This window comes from Dama dama, chromosome 20 (assembly GCF_033118175.1).
Source record: "Dama dama isolate Ldn47 chromosome 20, ASM3311817v1, whole genome shotgun sequence".
Classification (NCBI taxonomy): Eukaryota; Metazoa; Chordata; class Mammalia; order Artiodactyla; family Cervidae; genus Dama; species Dama dama.
Window position 1 is genome coordinate 7,536,529 of NC_083700.1, and position 16,813 is coordinate 7,553,341.

At 34.2% G+C, this 16,813-nt stretch overlaps 1 protein-coding gene across 3 annotated transcripts in view; it reads right to left on the reverse strand.

Annotated features, from left to right (window-relative positions):
• The window catches only part of NUF2 (NUF2 component of NDC80 kinetochore complex), a 38,631-nt gene that overhangs the window by 12,181 nt on the left and 9,637 nt on the right, over positions 1 to 16,813 (reverse strand). For all 3 annotated transcript variants that reach the window (XM_061120222.1, XM_061120223.1, XM_061120221.1), the window contains exons 6-11: positions 10,390 to 10,487; positions 9,172 to 9,245; positions 6,978 to 7,074; positions 5,787 to 5,849; positions 3,328 to 3,465; positions 47 to 187 (exon numbers count right to left, since the gene is read on the reverse strand). In XM_061120222.1, the coding sequence (XP_060976205.1) occupies positions 47 to 187; positions 3,328 to 3,465; positions 5,787 to 5,849; positions 6,978 to 7,074; positions 9,172 to 9,245; positions 10,390 to 10,487 (611 nt within the window). The remainder of the gene's footprint in view (positions 1 to 46; positions 188 to 3,327; positions 3,466 to 5,786; positions 5,850 to 6,977; positions 7,075 to 9,171; positions 9,246 to 10,389; positions 10,488 to 16,813) is intronic.

Genomic DNA, 16,813 nt, shown 5'->3' on the forward strand with positions numbered 1-16,813 from the left:
AACTACTACATAATAAAAAGGCAGAAAAATTCCACACAATACAAACCTCCTTTAAGACAGTGGTTAATTTTTCTCTATTATCTGCAAGGTCCTGTATTTTCTTTTGATATAACTGCACTTCCAGCTGACATGAAGGCAGGCAGTCAACAGAGTCTCGATAGATTTCATATTTTTCCATCACTTCTTGCTTTGAAAGAAAAAAAAAAAAAACACAGAAACCAGTTTGACACTCTCCTTTATGAAACTGCAGTAATGTCAATTTGTTTGCTCTTAATTTCTGTACTTAATACTGAAAGCTTAAGAGCAAAGAACAATTAAAGTTTCTAGGTCAGTAACAAAGCACTATTGCTGACATGTGTTTGAGCACATATAATTAGGCTTCCTAATTGTTAAATATCCTTGAACAAAGGAAACATGCCATAATTTTACTAAATCACTCATTGAAGTACCTTCCAAAGGTTATTCGTAATGATTTTAAAAGAGTTCATTTCTGCTAATACTCAAACTACTCCCAATTACTCCTGGACAATTATATTACCAATTACAATCTTCCTACTCATTTGTATAACTATTACTACAAGTCATTCGTTCAAAAAGGTTAATTCTTCTTCTAAAATTAGGAAATGAGCATATGTTTACCATAAGCACTGCAATAATACAAAGGCTTCTTTCCGAGTCTACCCCTTCTTCCCACTTTATTAACCAGTTGGATTTTGTCTTTAGTGAAATGCTTAATCATAGCACTGCTCATTTTTCCATTAAGCTGTCTTTTTCCTACTAATTTGTAAATACTCTTTTGTGTCTGTGCACATCATGGATATAATCCCTTTACCTATCATATGCATTATATATATGTTTCACAGGTCTACTTTTTTCTGCAGCTTTTGGGTTTTCAATCTTAATTTTAAAATTCTATCCAAGATAATATCAATGTTCACCTAAAACTGTTAAATTTTCAATCCAATTAGAATTTAGCTTTGTAAATGGTACAAGGTATCGACCCAACTTACTTTTCTTCTAGATGAACAGCCAATTGAACCAAAATTGCTTATTCAATAAATAGACCTCAAATACTCAGATCTATTTCTGGGCTCTCACTACTGTTCTATTAATCTTTGTCTATTCTCATTAATTCTCAATTATCAGAAATGACTTAAATAACAAATTCAGAAACTCTTTTTCAATTAATAGTTTTAAAACCTTTCCTCATCCAAAAGTCTACAAGCAATAAATGCTGGAGAGGGTGTGGAGAAAAGGGGACCTTCTTACACTGTTGGTGGGAATGCAAACTAGTACAGCCACTATGGAGAAGAGTGTGGAGATTCCTTAAAAAACTGGAAATAGAACTGCCATATGACCCAGCAATCCCACTCCTGGGCATACACACTGAGGAAACCAGATCTGAAAGAGACACATGCACCCCAATGTTCATCGCAGCACTGTTTATAATAGCCAGGACATGGAAGCAACCTAGATGCCCATCAGCAGACGAATGGATAAGGAAGCTGTGGTAGATATACACCATGGAATATTACTCAGCCATTAAAAAGAATTCATTTGAATCAGTTCTAATGAGATGGATGAAAATGGAGCCCATTATACAGAGTGAAGTAAGCCAGAAAGATAAAAACACCAATACAGTATACTAATGCATATACATGGAATTTAAAAAGATGGTAATGGTAACCCTATATGCAAAACAGAAAAAGAGACACAGATGTACAGAACAGATTTTTAGACTCTGTGGGAGAAGGCGAGGGTGGGATGTTCTGAGCGAATAGCAATGAAACAAGTATACTATCAAGGGTGAAACAGATCACCAGCCCAGGTTGGATGCATGAGACAAGTGCTCAGGGCTGGTGCACTGGGAAGACCCAGAGGGATGGGATGGAGAGGGAGGCGGGACGGGGGATCGGGATGGGGAATACATGTAAATCCATGGCTGATTCATGTAAATGTATGGCAAAAACCACTATAATACTGTAAAGTAATTAGCCTCCAACTAATAAAAACAAATGGAAAATAAATAAAAAGGAAAAAACAAATCACAGAAAACATTTGAATTCACCTATAATACTCCAGTGTGTATCTCTAACACAGAAAGGATGAAAATAAAATAACACCAGAGGAGCTAAAACAAAAAAACAAAAAACCTTTCCTCATAAAGGATGCTAAATTGTCTACCCAGTTCTACTTCTATCCCCTCCTAAATCTATCTCCCACTGTTAATTCATAATTTTTTTAAACATAAATCATACCATGTTCCAACATCCCCAACTCATAAATTAGCCAATGGTGCACTCCTGCTCTAATGGTAAAATCCAGCATCCTGAAAAACCTGCCCGTTGCCTATTTTTCCATCATCATCTCGTACCATTCTCCTTCTTATACATCATACTTTCTTCCTTGAATATAACTTCCTCTCTACTACTTACCTCATACAATTGGCACATGCTGTTCCCTTTGTCTTGAATGCTCTTCAAAGCATATATTTACTAAGATAACCTCTGTTCATCCTTCAGATGTAAGCATAAATTTTTACTTCCTTCCCATCTTTACCTCTAACTTTCACAATACTAAACTAGAGTACTCTAATTATGCTTTTTGAAGCACCCTATGCTATTTAACTTCCCTGGTGGTTCAGACGGTAAAGCATCTGCCTACAGTGCAGGAGACCCAGGTTCAATCCCTGGGTTAGGAAGATCCTCTGGAGAAGGAAACAGCAACCCACTCCAGTACTCTTGCCTGGAAAATCCCATGGACCGAGGAGCGTGGTAGGCTACAGTCCATGGGGTCGCAAAGAATCGGACATGACTGAACAACTTCACATCACATGCTGTTTTTTATTTATTTCTCTTTTTGGTGCTTAAAAAACAAACAAACAAACAAACACAGTTTTTAGAGCAGTTTTAGGTACACTGCAAAATTAAGCAGAAGGTACAGAATTCCCATATACTTCCTGCCTCCATACATGCATATCCTATATTTTTTCATACTATATAATTTAAAATTATATAACTGATTATAAAATTAACACCATTCTTCCTTAAGATATAGTGACTAAGTCTTATGAGGACAAATCACTTCTGTTTTTGATCACCCAGGGCAAAAAAAATTTGTTGCATAATTAAAAAAATGTCTTGAAATTATACTTCTTTTCTTATATCCACTTTAGAGAAGAGCTAAAAATTAGAGACAAAGGCAAAAAGTCTAAGAGGGAGAGATGTATAGATAATTTGGAAATTAGAAAATTAACACATGATTAAACAAGAGTTACGAAAAAATAAAAGAGGGACAGAAAAGCATTAAAATAAAAAGAAAACTCACTCTGGAATTTTTAAGCTTCTGGACTGTATCTTTCATTTTTTCTTTATAATTCTTAACTTTCTCTGGAGAATCCACAATTTTTGTTTTCAAATTCTCTTGTATTTCTTTCAAAGAAACTACTGACAATTTTAGTTCATTCTGTTGAAAAAACATTTAAATATATTAGATATAATAATAAAACTAGTGATTTGCCACTATAGTAATGGAAAAGAAAAAAGAAATTGGATCTGATTTTGCTGTAGTCAGAACAACATACACACAACAAATTCTAACCGTATCACTTTCCTGCTTGGCCGCTCACATTTGTCTGCAGGCCAAAGGTCAGGCTCCCTTTTACGTTATGGAGCTCCTACTCTCCTCTCCGGTGTCATCTTCCACCAGCTTCCTGCTACACCCTACAGTCCAGTAATTCTAGTCTGCCTTATGTCTGGACAATTACAAGTGATCTCTTTCTGATCTCGGAATACTACCATCCGATTCCTGTACTGCAAATGAATTTCCATTAACCTTTGAAAATCCTCTTCCTACCTACTCTGTATTTTTTCTATAAACAGTAAAATCATGTACATGATAATTATAATTATGTATTTAATATGTGTTTCTGAATTAACTGAGCAACCTGGGGTTGTGAACAGTTATTTTTGCTTTCCCACAACCCAAAGAAAGTAATAGCACTGAGAAGGTACTCAGTATATGGTTATTGAACTAAAACAAATTTCCTTCTTCTAAATTTCAGACTATCAGGGGAACTGAAGGAAGGGTCTCTGAGAACTCTCTTACATAACACAAATTCAGTCCTATGAAAAGAGAACAAAACAGCAACAAATAAATATATGCATCTATACATGTGCATGTAATAGCATAGAAAAAGGACTGGTAAGGTATAACCTCTAGGGAAGGTTGGCTGAGAGAAGAGGGTCTTTCATCTCTCTCTCTCTCTCTCTCTCTCTCTCTCTCTATATATATATATATATATATATATATTTACAACAGGAATGTATCACTTGTATAATTTGTCTAAATTATTTTTAACCAAAATTTTTTTTAAAAGTTCTTACTTTTTCATCAACTAACTCAGAAGCAAAAACTGAATGTTTGAAACAATATATTTGTCATTATTAGAATTTAGCATACCACCACGTTATCTACTCTTTTAATACCCTATGAAATTAAAGATCATTTTCCTTACATTAGCACTGACTATCACTTTTAGTCCCTTCACAAAAACTCTAAAATTTGATATTATATATCACTACAAAGTGATTTTATTTTAATATAGATTTAAATGGGACAGAGAAATGAGTAAAATTGAACCATAATCAATACTACTCTGATAAAAACATCTGGCAATAAAAAGAGTGATAAAAAAATAAGGAATATATTATACTAAAGTAAATTTCAGATAGTTATAAAATATAAATATCAAAATAATAGGGAAATCATAAAAGTACAATGGGAAAATATTGGAAAAAATGAGGAATGAGATAGGCCTTTCTATACATAGAATTAAACCCAAATGTAGAAGGCTGTCTATCAATTTTACTACATAAAAACATGAACCTTCCAATAGGAAAAAATGATGAATTTGAAAGACATAGAGTTAAAACCCCTAACTCATGGAGGTTTAAAAAAAAAATGAAATTAAAAAGGAACATAAACAGGTAATTCACAAAGTAAGAAATAATAACAAACCTCTGAATAAGGTGGTCTAAATCACTGAAAATCAAAAAAATCAGAATGAAGATGAGACATTTATTCCTCTATAAGAAGGACACAGATTAAAAAGGAAAAAAAAACATAAAAATATCCAATTTTGACAACAATGCAAAAAAAGGAATACTCTCATATTCTATACTGATATGTTTTTAGAAGTCAGTTTGGCAACATGGGTCAAATTTAAGTGTAATTCTCTTTAGCCCCAAAACCCTACATTTAGGAATCGACTAAGAAAAAAAGCAGCCTGGTGGGCAAATATAGATGTACATGTATAGGTGTGTAGCACACATATGCTATTGTTCAATAGCAAAAAAATTAGAAGCAATGTGAATGTCTATCAATAGGACACAGGATCGACATTAAGGTGCAGTTATCAAAATAATGGAGATCTATATAGACATGAGAACTATTTATACTATAAAGTGAAGAAAAGCAGGTTTGAGTCACATAGAGTATAATATCATTTATGTAAAATTACACATATATATGTATATTTGCTTAGAGAAATGTAATCTGTGACATGTATCTGATTGTGGTGAATTTGTAGGTGATTTTCACTTTTGTCATACATTTCTGTGTTTCTGTATTTTTTACAACAATAGCCATCTATTCTATTGGAAAAAGTTAAATTAGCTTCACTTAAAGGGAAGAAAGATAGAAATGTTTAATAATAACGCACAGTTAAAATACTCCTACACACAAGATTCAAACCTTAAATGCTAGTTAAACGAAAAGATGCTTACCAAACGCTTGGTTTTCTCTGAAATATCTGACTTCTTTTGTGAATTTCCCTCTTGCAGCACTATCTAGTAAAAAAATAAACAACCATTTTACAGCAATTCAAACAGATTTAAATTTAGTCAATGCTTTTTCACAAAAAAGAAGTCAGAAAGTAGAGGAATTAAACAGATTAGACCAGATATTCTCAAACTTTCTCTGTTTATTATGACCCTAAGGCCAAAATAAACCCCTAACAGATCCTTTATTGGGTCATTAAATTCAAATAACTGAGTATTCATGCCCTAACAACTTAGTAGCCCTTTGAAAAAGTAATACATGCAAATTGAAAGAAAAATACTATTTTTATGTTATTCTTAAACAGCTACAACTACTTCCAAATTGGATGGGTATGGGTATATTGTAAAAACTAAGTACTGTACACATCTTAGAATGATGAGTCACTGGCAATTTTCATTTCCTGTTGCATGATAATATACACACAGCACTTGGCTTTTTATTATGCCAAAAGCCAAAAACCCAGGTTCAAAAGATATGAAAGGAAGGTAACATGAATTCATGTTGAAACTGCGAACTACCTTGAGCTGGATACTCAAGCAGTGTATGACATGCTGAATGTTGTTTTCCTTTAAAATTTAAAATATCCTGAAGCACCCTCGTGGGCTTGCTGTAGCACCCAGGGTGCCTCAGTGCACAATTTAGAAACATCAGGATTAGATATAGAAAAAAATCTTAATTCTAGTCAACAACATCACATATACCTTTGATACCATCAATAATAAGTTATTAAAATTCTGTTGACCTGGACAACAGAAATACATATTCATTATAAGGTGAACAAATGGACACAGCAATATATCCTATTTGTTTAGTAACTGAAAGTAATGTGCTGTTAGCCCCTCCACATCACATATACAAAAAACTCTTGAAAAAGATCTAAGGTGTCTAACAATAGACACCGTTTTTATTTATTTAATTTTTATATATGTAAATATATAAAATATATATATTATTATTTATTTAATTGGAAGACAATTACTTTACAATATTGTGATGGCTTTTGCCGTACACCAGCATGAATCGGCCACAGGTATATGTGTACTCCTCCATCCTGAACCCTCCTCTCATTTCCCTCTCCACCCCATCCCTCCAAGTTGGATACCCGGGTACCGGCCTTGGGTGCCCTGCTTAGATACCGTTTTTTGACGAAACTCTTGATTCAGCGATTGCTGCAGCTCTTGAATATCATCTGAAAGCTGCTTGAACTCTGCCTGCTCTTCAACTGGGACAGAACTGAATACAGCAAAATAAGTTAAAATAAGATGTATCAAGTTCTTAACCTTGAAAGTCCAAAAAAGCTCTCTGCTCTTCAACAACTTAAATGAAAAAAACTATCTGCTTTCATGTTTCTGAATTCTCATCCTTCCACATGACAATAATTTAAAATCCATGACCTGGACTCTACTACCCAGTAAAAATAAAAGTCAGATGAGCTCTTTAAATCCCTGCCACCAATCTACGCATGGTCTCATCTGCATACACATCTACCCTCACTCCATTCATTTTAGTGCTGATCCCATCTTTCACGGGTTCTCACAACCTCACACCTCTCTACTGTATCATCCATTTGTTTTGCTCCACAAATCCTTCCTAAGAGCACTTTCACATGTTCTAGTCTCTTCCATATGAATGCTCTCAACTTTAGTTTTTGATATGTGGTAGAGAATTGTTACTTTAATTTTCCATTTCCTTGACTGCTATTGAGTTTAATGATTTTTACGTATTTTTAATGGTATTTGCACTTAATCCTCTGTAAATTCCTTGCCCATTTTTAAAATTACTTTTTCCCATCAGTTTGTAGTTCTTTGTATTTTAGGAATACTACATGGGCATCATTAGAGATTGAAACACTTTGCTGCAAATGTTGCAAATTTCACTTCCAGTTTGCCATTTCTCTTTTGACTTGGTTTATCATAAATTTTGTTGTTGTTCAGTCATTAAGTCGTGTCCAACTCTTTGAGACACCCTGGACTGTAGAAAGCCAGGCTCCTCTGTTCTCTACTGTCTCTCAGAGTTTGCTCAAATTCACATCCATTGAGTCCGTGATGCTAACCATCTCATTCTCTACCATCCCCTTCTTTTGCCTTCAATCTTTCCCAGCATCCGAGTCTTCCAACGAGTTGACTCTTTGCATCATATGACCAAAGTGTTGGAACTTCAGCTTCAGTCATTCCATTGAATATTTGGGGTTGATTTCCTTTAGGATTGACTCATTTGATCTCTTTGCAGTCCAAAGAACTCTCAAAAGTCTTCTCTAGCACCATAATTTGAAAGCATCAATTCTTTGGTGCTCAGCCTTCTTTATGGCCCAATTCTCACATTCATACATGACTACTGGAAAAAACATAGCTTTGACTTTATGAACATTTCTTGGCAAAGTGATGTCTCTGCTTTTTAATACTCTGTCTAGTTTGTCACAGCTTTCCTTCTAAAGAACAAACACCTTTTAATTTCATGGCTGCAGTCAACATCCACAGTGATTTTGGAGCCCAAGAAAATAAAGTCTGTCATTGCTTCCACTTTTCCCCTTCTATGTGAAATGAAGTGATGGGGTCAGATGCCATGATCTGCTTTGAATGTTGAGTTTTAAGCCAGCTTTTTCACTCTCCCCTTTCACCCTTGTCAACAGGCTCTTTAGTTCTTCACTTTCTGCCATTATAGTGGTATTATCTCCATATTTGAGGCTGTTGATATTCGAACACTGTACAAACCTGCCATCTTAAATTTTATTATCTGCCTCCTACTCCCAGTCTTTTCAGTTTACTGTTGTCTCTAAAGGCAATTTATGCCAGAGCAGGCTAAAAACAAAGTTTTTAACTGAAACAGAAAAACCCAAAACATCAACATATTAGAAGGGATAAAAAAACCCTTTTGTTCAAAATCAATATATATAAAGCCAAGAAATTATAACCCTTGAGTGATTTCTTCTCTTATCTGACCTTTAAGTCAAAACAAAACAAACCAAACAATAAACCTCAGCTGAAGGAATAAAAATTTTAAACAATTAACTGATCTGAAGGAGAAAGACAGTCCTGTCAGTTACTGCTTACTACATAAGATAAATACCACTAGATATAATTTAGGGGCATAAGTTAATGGCTCTAAACATGTCTGGCTAATGTGCTAACAACAAAAAAAGAAAAGAATATACTATGTGTATATTAAGAGTTAAAAGAAGCTAGCTTTTCTTCTTGAAAAAAGGTCAACTTAAATACTCTATTTAGTAAGGAAGATAAAAGAGATGAAGTAGACTATAGATTGTAAAATACTCTTTACCTTCATTTTGCATTTTGAAATTGCATTTATTTTATTTGTAAATTACCTACTTACTCAAGTCTCTCCAATTTCATTAATGCCTCCTGGTGTGCAGTATTTAACTGCTGCATTTTGTCCACAGAAGATTTCTATTAAAGCAATTTTAACAATTTAATATTAGCATTTTTCAATATCAATCAGTGATGTGTTTAAAAAATATCTACCAGTACTTGCACACTCTACAACTTTCACCATGAGAATTAAGAAATTTAAGAAAGAATTAGGCACCTATGACAAATGAGTTAGGAATTTCTTTACTTATTCAACATACAAATGTTGAGTTCTTAACACAATTAATCATGGTGCTAGGTACCAGGAATAACTCCCAAGAAGACTAACTTGTAGTTCCTGGACTTAGATAGTTCAGTCTCTTTAACAAGTCAGAAAAATAAATATAAAACCATACAACTTGTCATAAGACTGAATATAATGACATTCAACCCAACTTGGGTAATGTCTGAGAAGGAGTATCACGGAGGGTTCATAGAAATGACAGAAGTCTGAGCCATATCTTTAAAAAAATGAGAAATTAGCCAAGCAAAATTGTGTGTTAGTATGTGTTGGCACACATATCTGTATGCTTTGGAGAGTATTTGATGTTTAAGTGGTATAGGCTGATCATGATTTGTACAAGGAAATATTTATCTATGTAGCTCAATTGTTTAAGTACTAATTCTCTGGTGTTACCCAAGTGCTTTTCTAAAAGTATAATACCCCAAACTGAGGGCAGATGGGAACAAATCACACAGATGACCCAAAATCTTTCCAAATCCTCTAAATTATTGGTAAAAGGAATTTAAAGTTTAAAGTGATTTACTTGATTCTTATAATGCAATGCTGAGCAAGCAGATGAATACCTAATTAGGCCATTATTTAGAAAGCAAATATAAACTTCAAATTTCTCAATTATTTAAAGAACATTACACTATCTATTAAACTCTAAAGAAAAAGAATTTGATTATCACTATTGTCTTCCCCTCCTTTTCTAATAAAGGAGTCTCCGGTACAAAATTAGAATAAAAAACCCAGCCTCTCCCTAATGATACCAAATATAAAAGAAAATCTCATTCTGAGATAACCTTACTAAATTTGAAATTTCATATAAATATGTAAATTTGATTCTAATGGCCATAAAAAATTAGTTATCATGACAACCATTTCAAGACATATTATTGGTGCATAAATGATGTTATTGATCTGGTATATGACCCCCAAAATACATTTGAATCTTACATATTGCCAAAGAAATTCCATATATGTCTCACGGCATGCTTCTCGGAAGTGAATAAAGTTGATAATGCCGCTTAAAAACCGAGTTGTCCGTTTTGCCTCTAAAAATAGAAAGCAAGCCTTTCTTAAATAAATCTTGAAACAATAAAAGTGAAAATTTATCTTCTTCCCCCATATATTCTGCTTATAGTATACAGAAGAAAAATATTTGTATGCTAATTAACCAAAGTACAGAATATCTGCTCTAACTCAATGATCACAATTACCTTAACAATAATAAAAAAAAAAAAACCCCAAAAAAAGCAATTTTGGCCATGAGAGAACAGAGACCAGATATACTATCCCATCCTAAACAACCAGAAAACCAAATAAAAAATATAAAATAACAAGTTGTAGACACTGAACTATAAGTAATATATGAGAGCAATTTCTAAGAAAGGTAAATGAGGTGAACCCTACTAATGCACTAGCCTACCACTTGAGTGAATTTTCAGGCTGTATCCTGGGAGAGATCACAAACAGAACTCTTGAGTTTTGCTGAGACATGAAGACAGAATTTAGAGTTTGGAGAGAACAAAAAAATTTGGATCTTTAGAGTTTAAAGAGGCCAAGGAAGCTAGAATATATAAAAACTCTATCTTCTTGACTCAGCCTTCATGAATATAGTCTATAAATACATTGTTTGCTCAGGAAGGTTCAGAAAAGCAATAGCATTATAAGGACAGAAAGGAGAGACCCAAATCAAACTTTTACAGCTGAAAAATAAAATATCTGAAATGAAAAATGCACTAGATAGGATTAACAGCAGATTATATCTACAGATGAAAGGATTAATGAAACTGAAAACAGCAATAAAAGCTATCCAAAATAAAAGTCAGAGAGAAAAAAAAGAATAGAATATTTAGGAACTTAAGGACAACATCAAGCAGCATAATAAATGTGAGTCCTACAAAAAGGAACGGTAGAAAAAACTTTTATAGAATAGCTAAATATTTTCCAAATTTGACAGAAACTTGAAACATATCCAGGCTTCCCTGGTGGCTCAGATGGTAAAGAATCTGCCTGCAGTGCAGGAGACGTGGGTTCAATTCATGGGTCAGGAAGATCCCCTAGAGGAGGAAATAGCAACCCATTCCACTATTCTTGCCTGGAGAACTCCATGGACAGAGAAGCCTGGAGGGCTACAGTCCACAGGGTCACAGAGAGTTGGACACGACGGAGTGACTCACACACACACACATAAACATATCCAAGGAACTAGAAACATATCTAAGGAAGGGGGACAAAAATAAAAGCTTCAAAGGAAAACTTATGATAAAGAGAAAATCTTATTAAAAACTGCCAGACATGAGGAGACTCAAGAGAGAATAACTCCAGGCTCAGTAAGCAATTAGTTTGGATTATTAACTTTCATGAAGAAACAGCTGATCACACCTTGGACTCACATGACACAGGGAATTGGAGCTGAGGTCCCTACAAGATGTGGGACTCTAAAAAGGTTACATCCTTAGTGAGATGGTAGATTAAGGGGAAAAAATGCAGGGAAATGACAAAGTTAGTAGTGTTTCTGCATCATCTCTGTGAGGAAATAATCTCCTCTGAGAACTCTAAATCTTGGACTCATTGCCATAAGCATTTTTATTTTAAACTATATATTTGATCTAAGAACTATCAAAATTAGGCATTTAGATAAAAAGTGGTCTTTGACCAATGATAATCCTGAAATAACTTCCAAAAACAAAAGATATCTCAGAAGGGATGTGGCCTCAATTCTCGAAGCCAAAGAGTCACAGGACTACTCTGTTGAAGATAAAACTTAAATTTATAATCACAAATGCATGTGTGTGTGTGTCAAGTACAGGCAGGATACAGAGGAATTGAAACTACCACACAAACATCTATAATAAAGCCATGGGATGCAGCTAAAGCAAGGCTAGAGGGAAATTTATAGCACCAAACATCTATGTTAGGAAAGAAGAAAGGTCTCAATTGATGGCCTCAGCTTCTATCTTTAAAAGACTAGGAGGAAAAAAAAAGAAAAGCAAACCCAAAGTAAGCATGAAAAAAGAAGGAATAACAATGAGCACAAAACCAATAAGACAAAAAACAGAAATAAAATACCTAAAAACTAGTGAGACAAAAAGCTGGTTCTTTCAAAAGATCAGCAAAATTGATAAACCTCTAGCCAGACTGATCAGGGAAAAGTAAATGAATGAAGAAACAAATAACTAATGTCAAAATGAGAGAGGGGACATCACTACTAACCCCAAAGGCTGTTCAATGATACAGGAAAAAATATGAGCAACTTTATGTTAATAAATCTGCTCATTTAAAGGAAATACATAAACTCTCTGAAAAGGTAACCTACAAAAGCTCACTTAGTAGCTCTGGAAATAACCAGCATAATCCTTTATTTATTGAAAAAAATAAATTAATTAATAATTCACACCTTCCCACAGAGAAAACTCCAATCCCAGATGGATTCACTGGTGAATTCTATCGAACATTTAATAAGGAAATAATACAAGTTTTACATAACTATTTCTGAAAATGAAAGAGGGAATCTCTCTAAACTCATCCTGAAAGGCCAGCAATATCTTGATATCCAAATTTGTCACTGCAGTAGCATTACAAAACAAAAAAATACAGACCAATAGCTCTCATGAACATGATAACAAAAACACAACAAAATATTAGCAAATCAAATTCAGCAATATGTTAAAAAAAAACTATATCATAACCAAATGGGATTCATCCTGAATACAAAGTTGACTTAACATTAAAAAATCAAACAATGTAATCCACTATTCTGAAGAGAAAGCACATGATTTTCTCACCAGATGCAGAGAAGAAATTTAACAAAAGTGAACACCCACTCATGATACAAAATACAAAGAGAACTTGCTTACCCTGATAAACACCATCTAAGAAAATCCTATAACTAACATACTTCCTGATAAAAGCCTAAATGCTTTCCCCTGAAGAATAGGAATAACACAATGATGCATACTCTCAACATTTTATTCAACATTATGCTAGAAGTCCTAGCCACTGCAGAAGGAAAGAAAAATAAGTAAAATACATCTAGCTTGGAAAGATGTAAAACCGTCTTTGTTCTCAAACAACAGGACTGCCAGTGTAGAAAACCCTAAGGAATCTATTCTAAAAATCTATTAAAAATAAGGTCACTATATAAAAAACAATTGTCTCTCTACACTAGTAATGTCCAATCAATTCAAAATTTAAACTGAAAGAAATATACAACATCACTTACAGATAAATTTAACAAAATGTATATGACCTGTACTCTGAAAATTATAAAACACAGTCATAAAAAATTAAAGACAACCTAAATAAATAGAGGTATAAACACTTGGATCACAAGACCTAATATTATCAAGTTGTCTCAATTATCCACCAAATGAACTATATATTCAAAGTAATCTCAGTCAAAATTCCAGGAGATTATGGAGAGTAGAGGGGGCATAAAAGTGACAGGCTAATTCTAAAATTTATATGAAAATACAAACGACCAGAACAACTAAAACAATTATGAAATAGAGAACAAAGTTGGAGAACTTAAACACTGTCTGATTTCAAGACTTACTATAAAAGCTAAAGTAATCAAGATAGTATGGTTGGTGCAAAGACAGACATAGATCAATGGAGCAAAGAGTGAAGCCAGAAACATATATATTAACTGACTTTTTAACACAGAATTTTTAGAGCACTTTAGGTTCACAGAAAAATTAAGCAGAAAGTAGAGTTTCCATGTATTCTATGTCCTGATACAGACTACCCCACTATCAACATCCCCCACCTGAGTGGTACATTTGTGACAAAAGATGAACCTACACTGACATGTCATTATTAGTCAAAGTCCATAGTTCACATTAGAATTCACTCTTGGAATGTACGTAGAAATCCGTACATTCTACAGATTTTGACAAAGGTATAATGACACAAATATAACACTGTATAACTACAGTATTTTACAGGATAGTTTCACTGCTGTAAAAAATCCTCTCTGCCCTGGTTATCCATTCTTTCTCCCACCGCAGTCCCTGGCAAACAATGATCTTTTTACTATTTTCATAGTTTTTGCCTCTTTCAGGTTGTCATAATTGTAATAGTCCTGGAAATAGCATTTGCAGACTGACTTCTTACATTTAGCATTATGCATCTAAGATTCCTGATGTCTTTTTATTGCTTCATAACTCATTTCTTCATAGCACTACGTAATATTCCCCTGGCTTGATGTACTAGTTTATTCATTCACCTACTGAAGGATGTCTTGCTTGCTTCTAGGTTTTGAAAATTATGAATAAAGCTGCAAAAAGATGTCAGCAGGTTTTTGTGTGGACATGAGCTTTCTAGATGTTTGGATAAATACCAAGGCACATGACTATTGGGTCACACAGTACGGATACACTTAGCTTTGTGAGAAACTGACGTCTCCCAAGGCTGCTTTGCTATTTTGCATTCCCACAAGCGAGAAATCAAAGTTCCTGCTGCTCCATATCCTTCCTCATCAACATTTGGTATGGTCAGTGTTTTAGATTTCTGCCGTCCTAATAGATGTGCAGAATGTACACTTCTGACAAATGTGCCAGGGTAGTTCAATGGCAAAAGGATAATACGTAGTGTTAGAATACTTTGATAATCATATGCATAAAGGAAAAAAAGTGAACCTTGCCCTTAGCCTCACATGATATACAAAAATTTATGCATTAAATAATAAAGGCTGAAACTATAATACGCTTACAGCAAAATAAAGGAGTAAAATTTAGCCAAATGAATACTTGAGGCCAAGATTTTTTGACAGAATGCAAAAAATAGTTTTATGAATGACAAAAGAAAAATCAATTCAAATATAAATTAGAATATTCAAATTATTAGAATATTCAAAACTCAAATATATTTTGCTTTAGAAAAGACATGGTTATGAAACTGAAAAAGCAAGTAACAGACCAAGGGAAAAATTTGTATAACACATATCTGATAAACTACTTGTTTCCAAAATATCTGAAGAAACCTTCCAACTCAATCATAAGACAAACAATTCAATTTTTAAAAATTAGCTAAAGGATTCAAATAGATACTTCACCAAAGATATATGGATAGCAAATAAGCATATGAAAATTTACTCATTATTATCTAGCCATGAAGGATATGTGAACTGAAACCATGAAACATAACTGGACAGTCTTTGCGTGCATGCGGGCTCAGTCATGTCCCACTTTTTGTGATCCATGTACTGTAGCCCACCATGCTTCTTTGTCCATGGAATTTTCCAGGCAAGAATACTGGAGTGGGTTGTCATTTCCTACTCCACATGATCTTCCCTGACCCAGGATCAAATCCACATCTCTTGTGTCTCCTGCATTAGCAGGTGGATTCTACACTACTGTGCCCAGAGACAGCCATTAGCATGTCCAATTAAAAACCTACAGTATCAAGTACAAGGAGGATGTAGAAAAACTGAAACTATCACATATTGCCAATGAAATTCACTAGAGCTTTACGATACAGCCACTTAGAAGAACAATTTGGCAGTTTCTTAAAAAGGTTAAGCATGTGCTTATTATGTAAACCAGCATTTCCATTTTTAGCATTTATCCCATCTGAATGCAGAGTTCCAAAGAAGAGCAAGGAGAGATAAGTAAGCCTTCCTCAGTGATCAATGCAAAGAAATAGAGGAAAACAATAGACTGGAAAAGACTAGAGATCTCTTCAAGAAAATTAGAGATACCAAGGGAACATTTCATCAAATATGGGCTCAATAAAAGACAGAAATGGTATGGACCTAAGAGAAGGAGAAGATATTAAGAAGAGGTGGCAAGAATACACATAAGAACTGCACAAAAAAGATCTTCACAACCCAGATAATCATGATGGAATGATCACTCACCTAGAGCCAGACATTCTGGAATGCAAAGTCAAGTGGACCTTAGGAAGCATCACTATGAACAAAGCTAGTGGAGGTGATGGAATTCCAGTTGAGCTGTTTCAAGTCCTAAATGATGATGCTGTCAAAGTGCTGCACTCAATATGCCAGCAAATTTGAAAAACTCAGCAGTGGCCACAGGACTGGAAAAGGTCAGTTTTCATTCTAATCCCAAAGAAAGGCAATGCCAAAAAATGCTCAAACTACTGCACAATTGCACTCATCTCACACGCTAGTAAAGTAATGCTCAAAATTATCTCCAAGCCAGGTTTCAACAGTATATGAACCGTGAACTTCCAGATGTTCAAGCTGGTTTTAGAAAAGGCAGAGGAACCACAGATCAAATGCCAACATCCACTGGATCATCCAAAAAGCAAGAGAGTTCCAGAAAAACATCTATTTCTGCTTTAGTGACTATAACAAAGTATTTGACTGTGTGGATCACTACAAACTGTGGAAAATTCTTAAAGAGATGGGAAT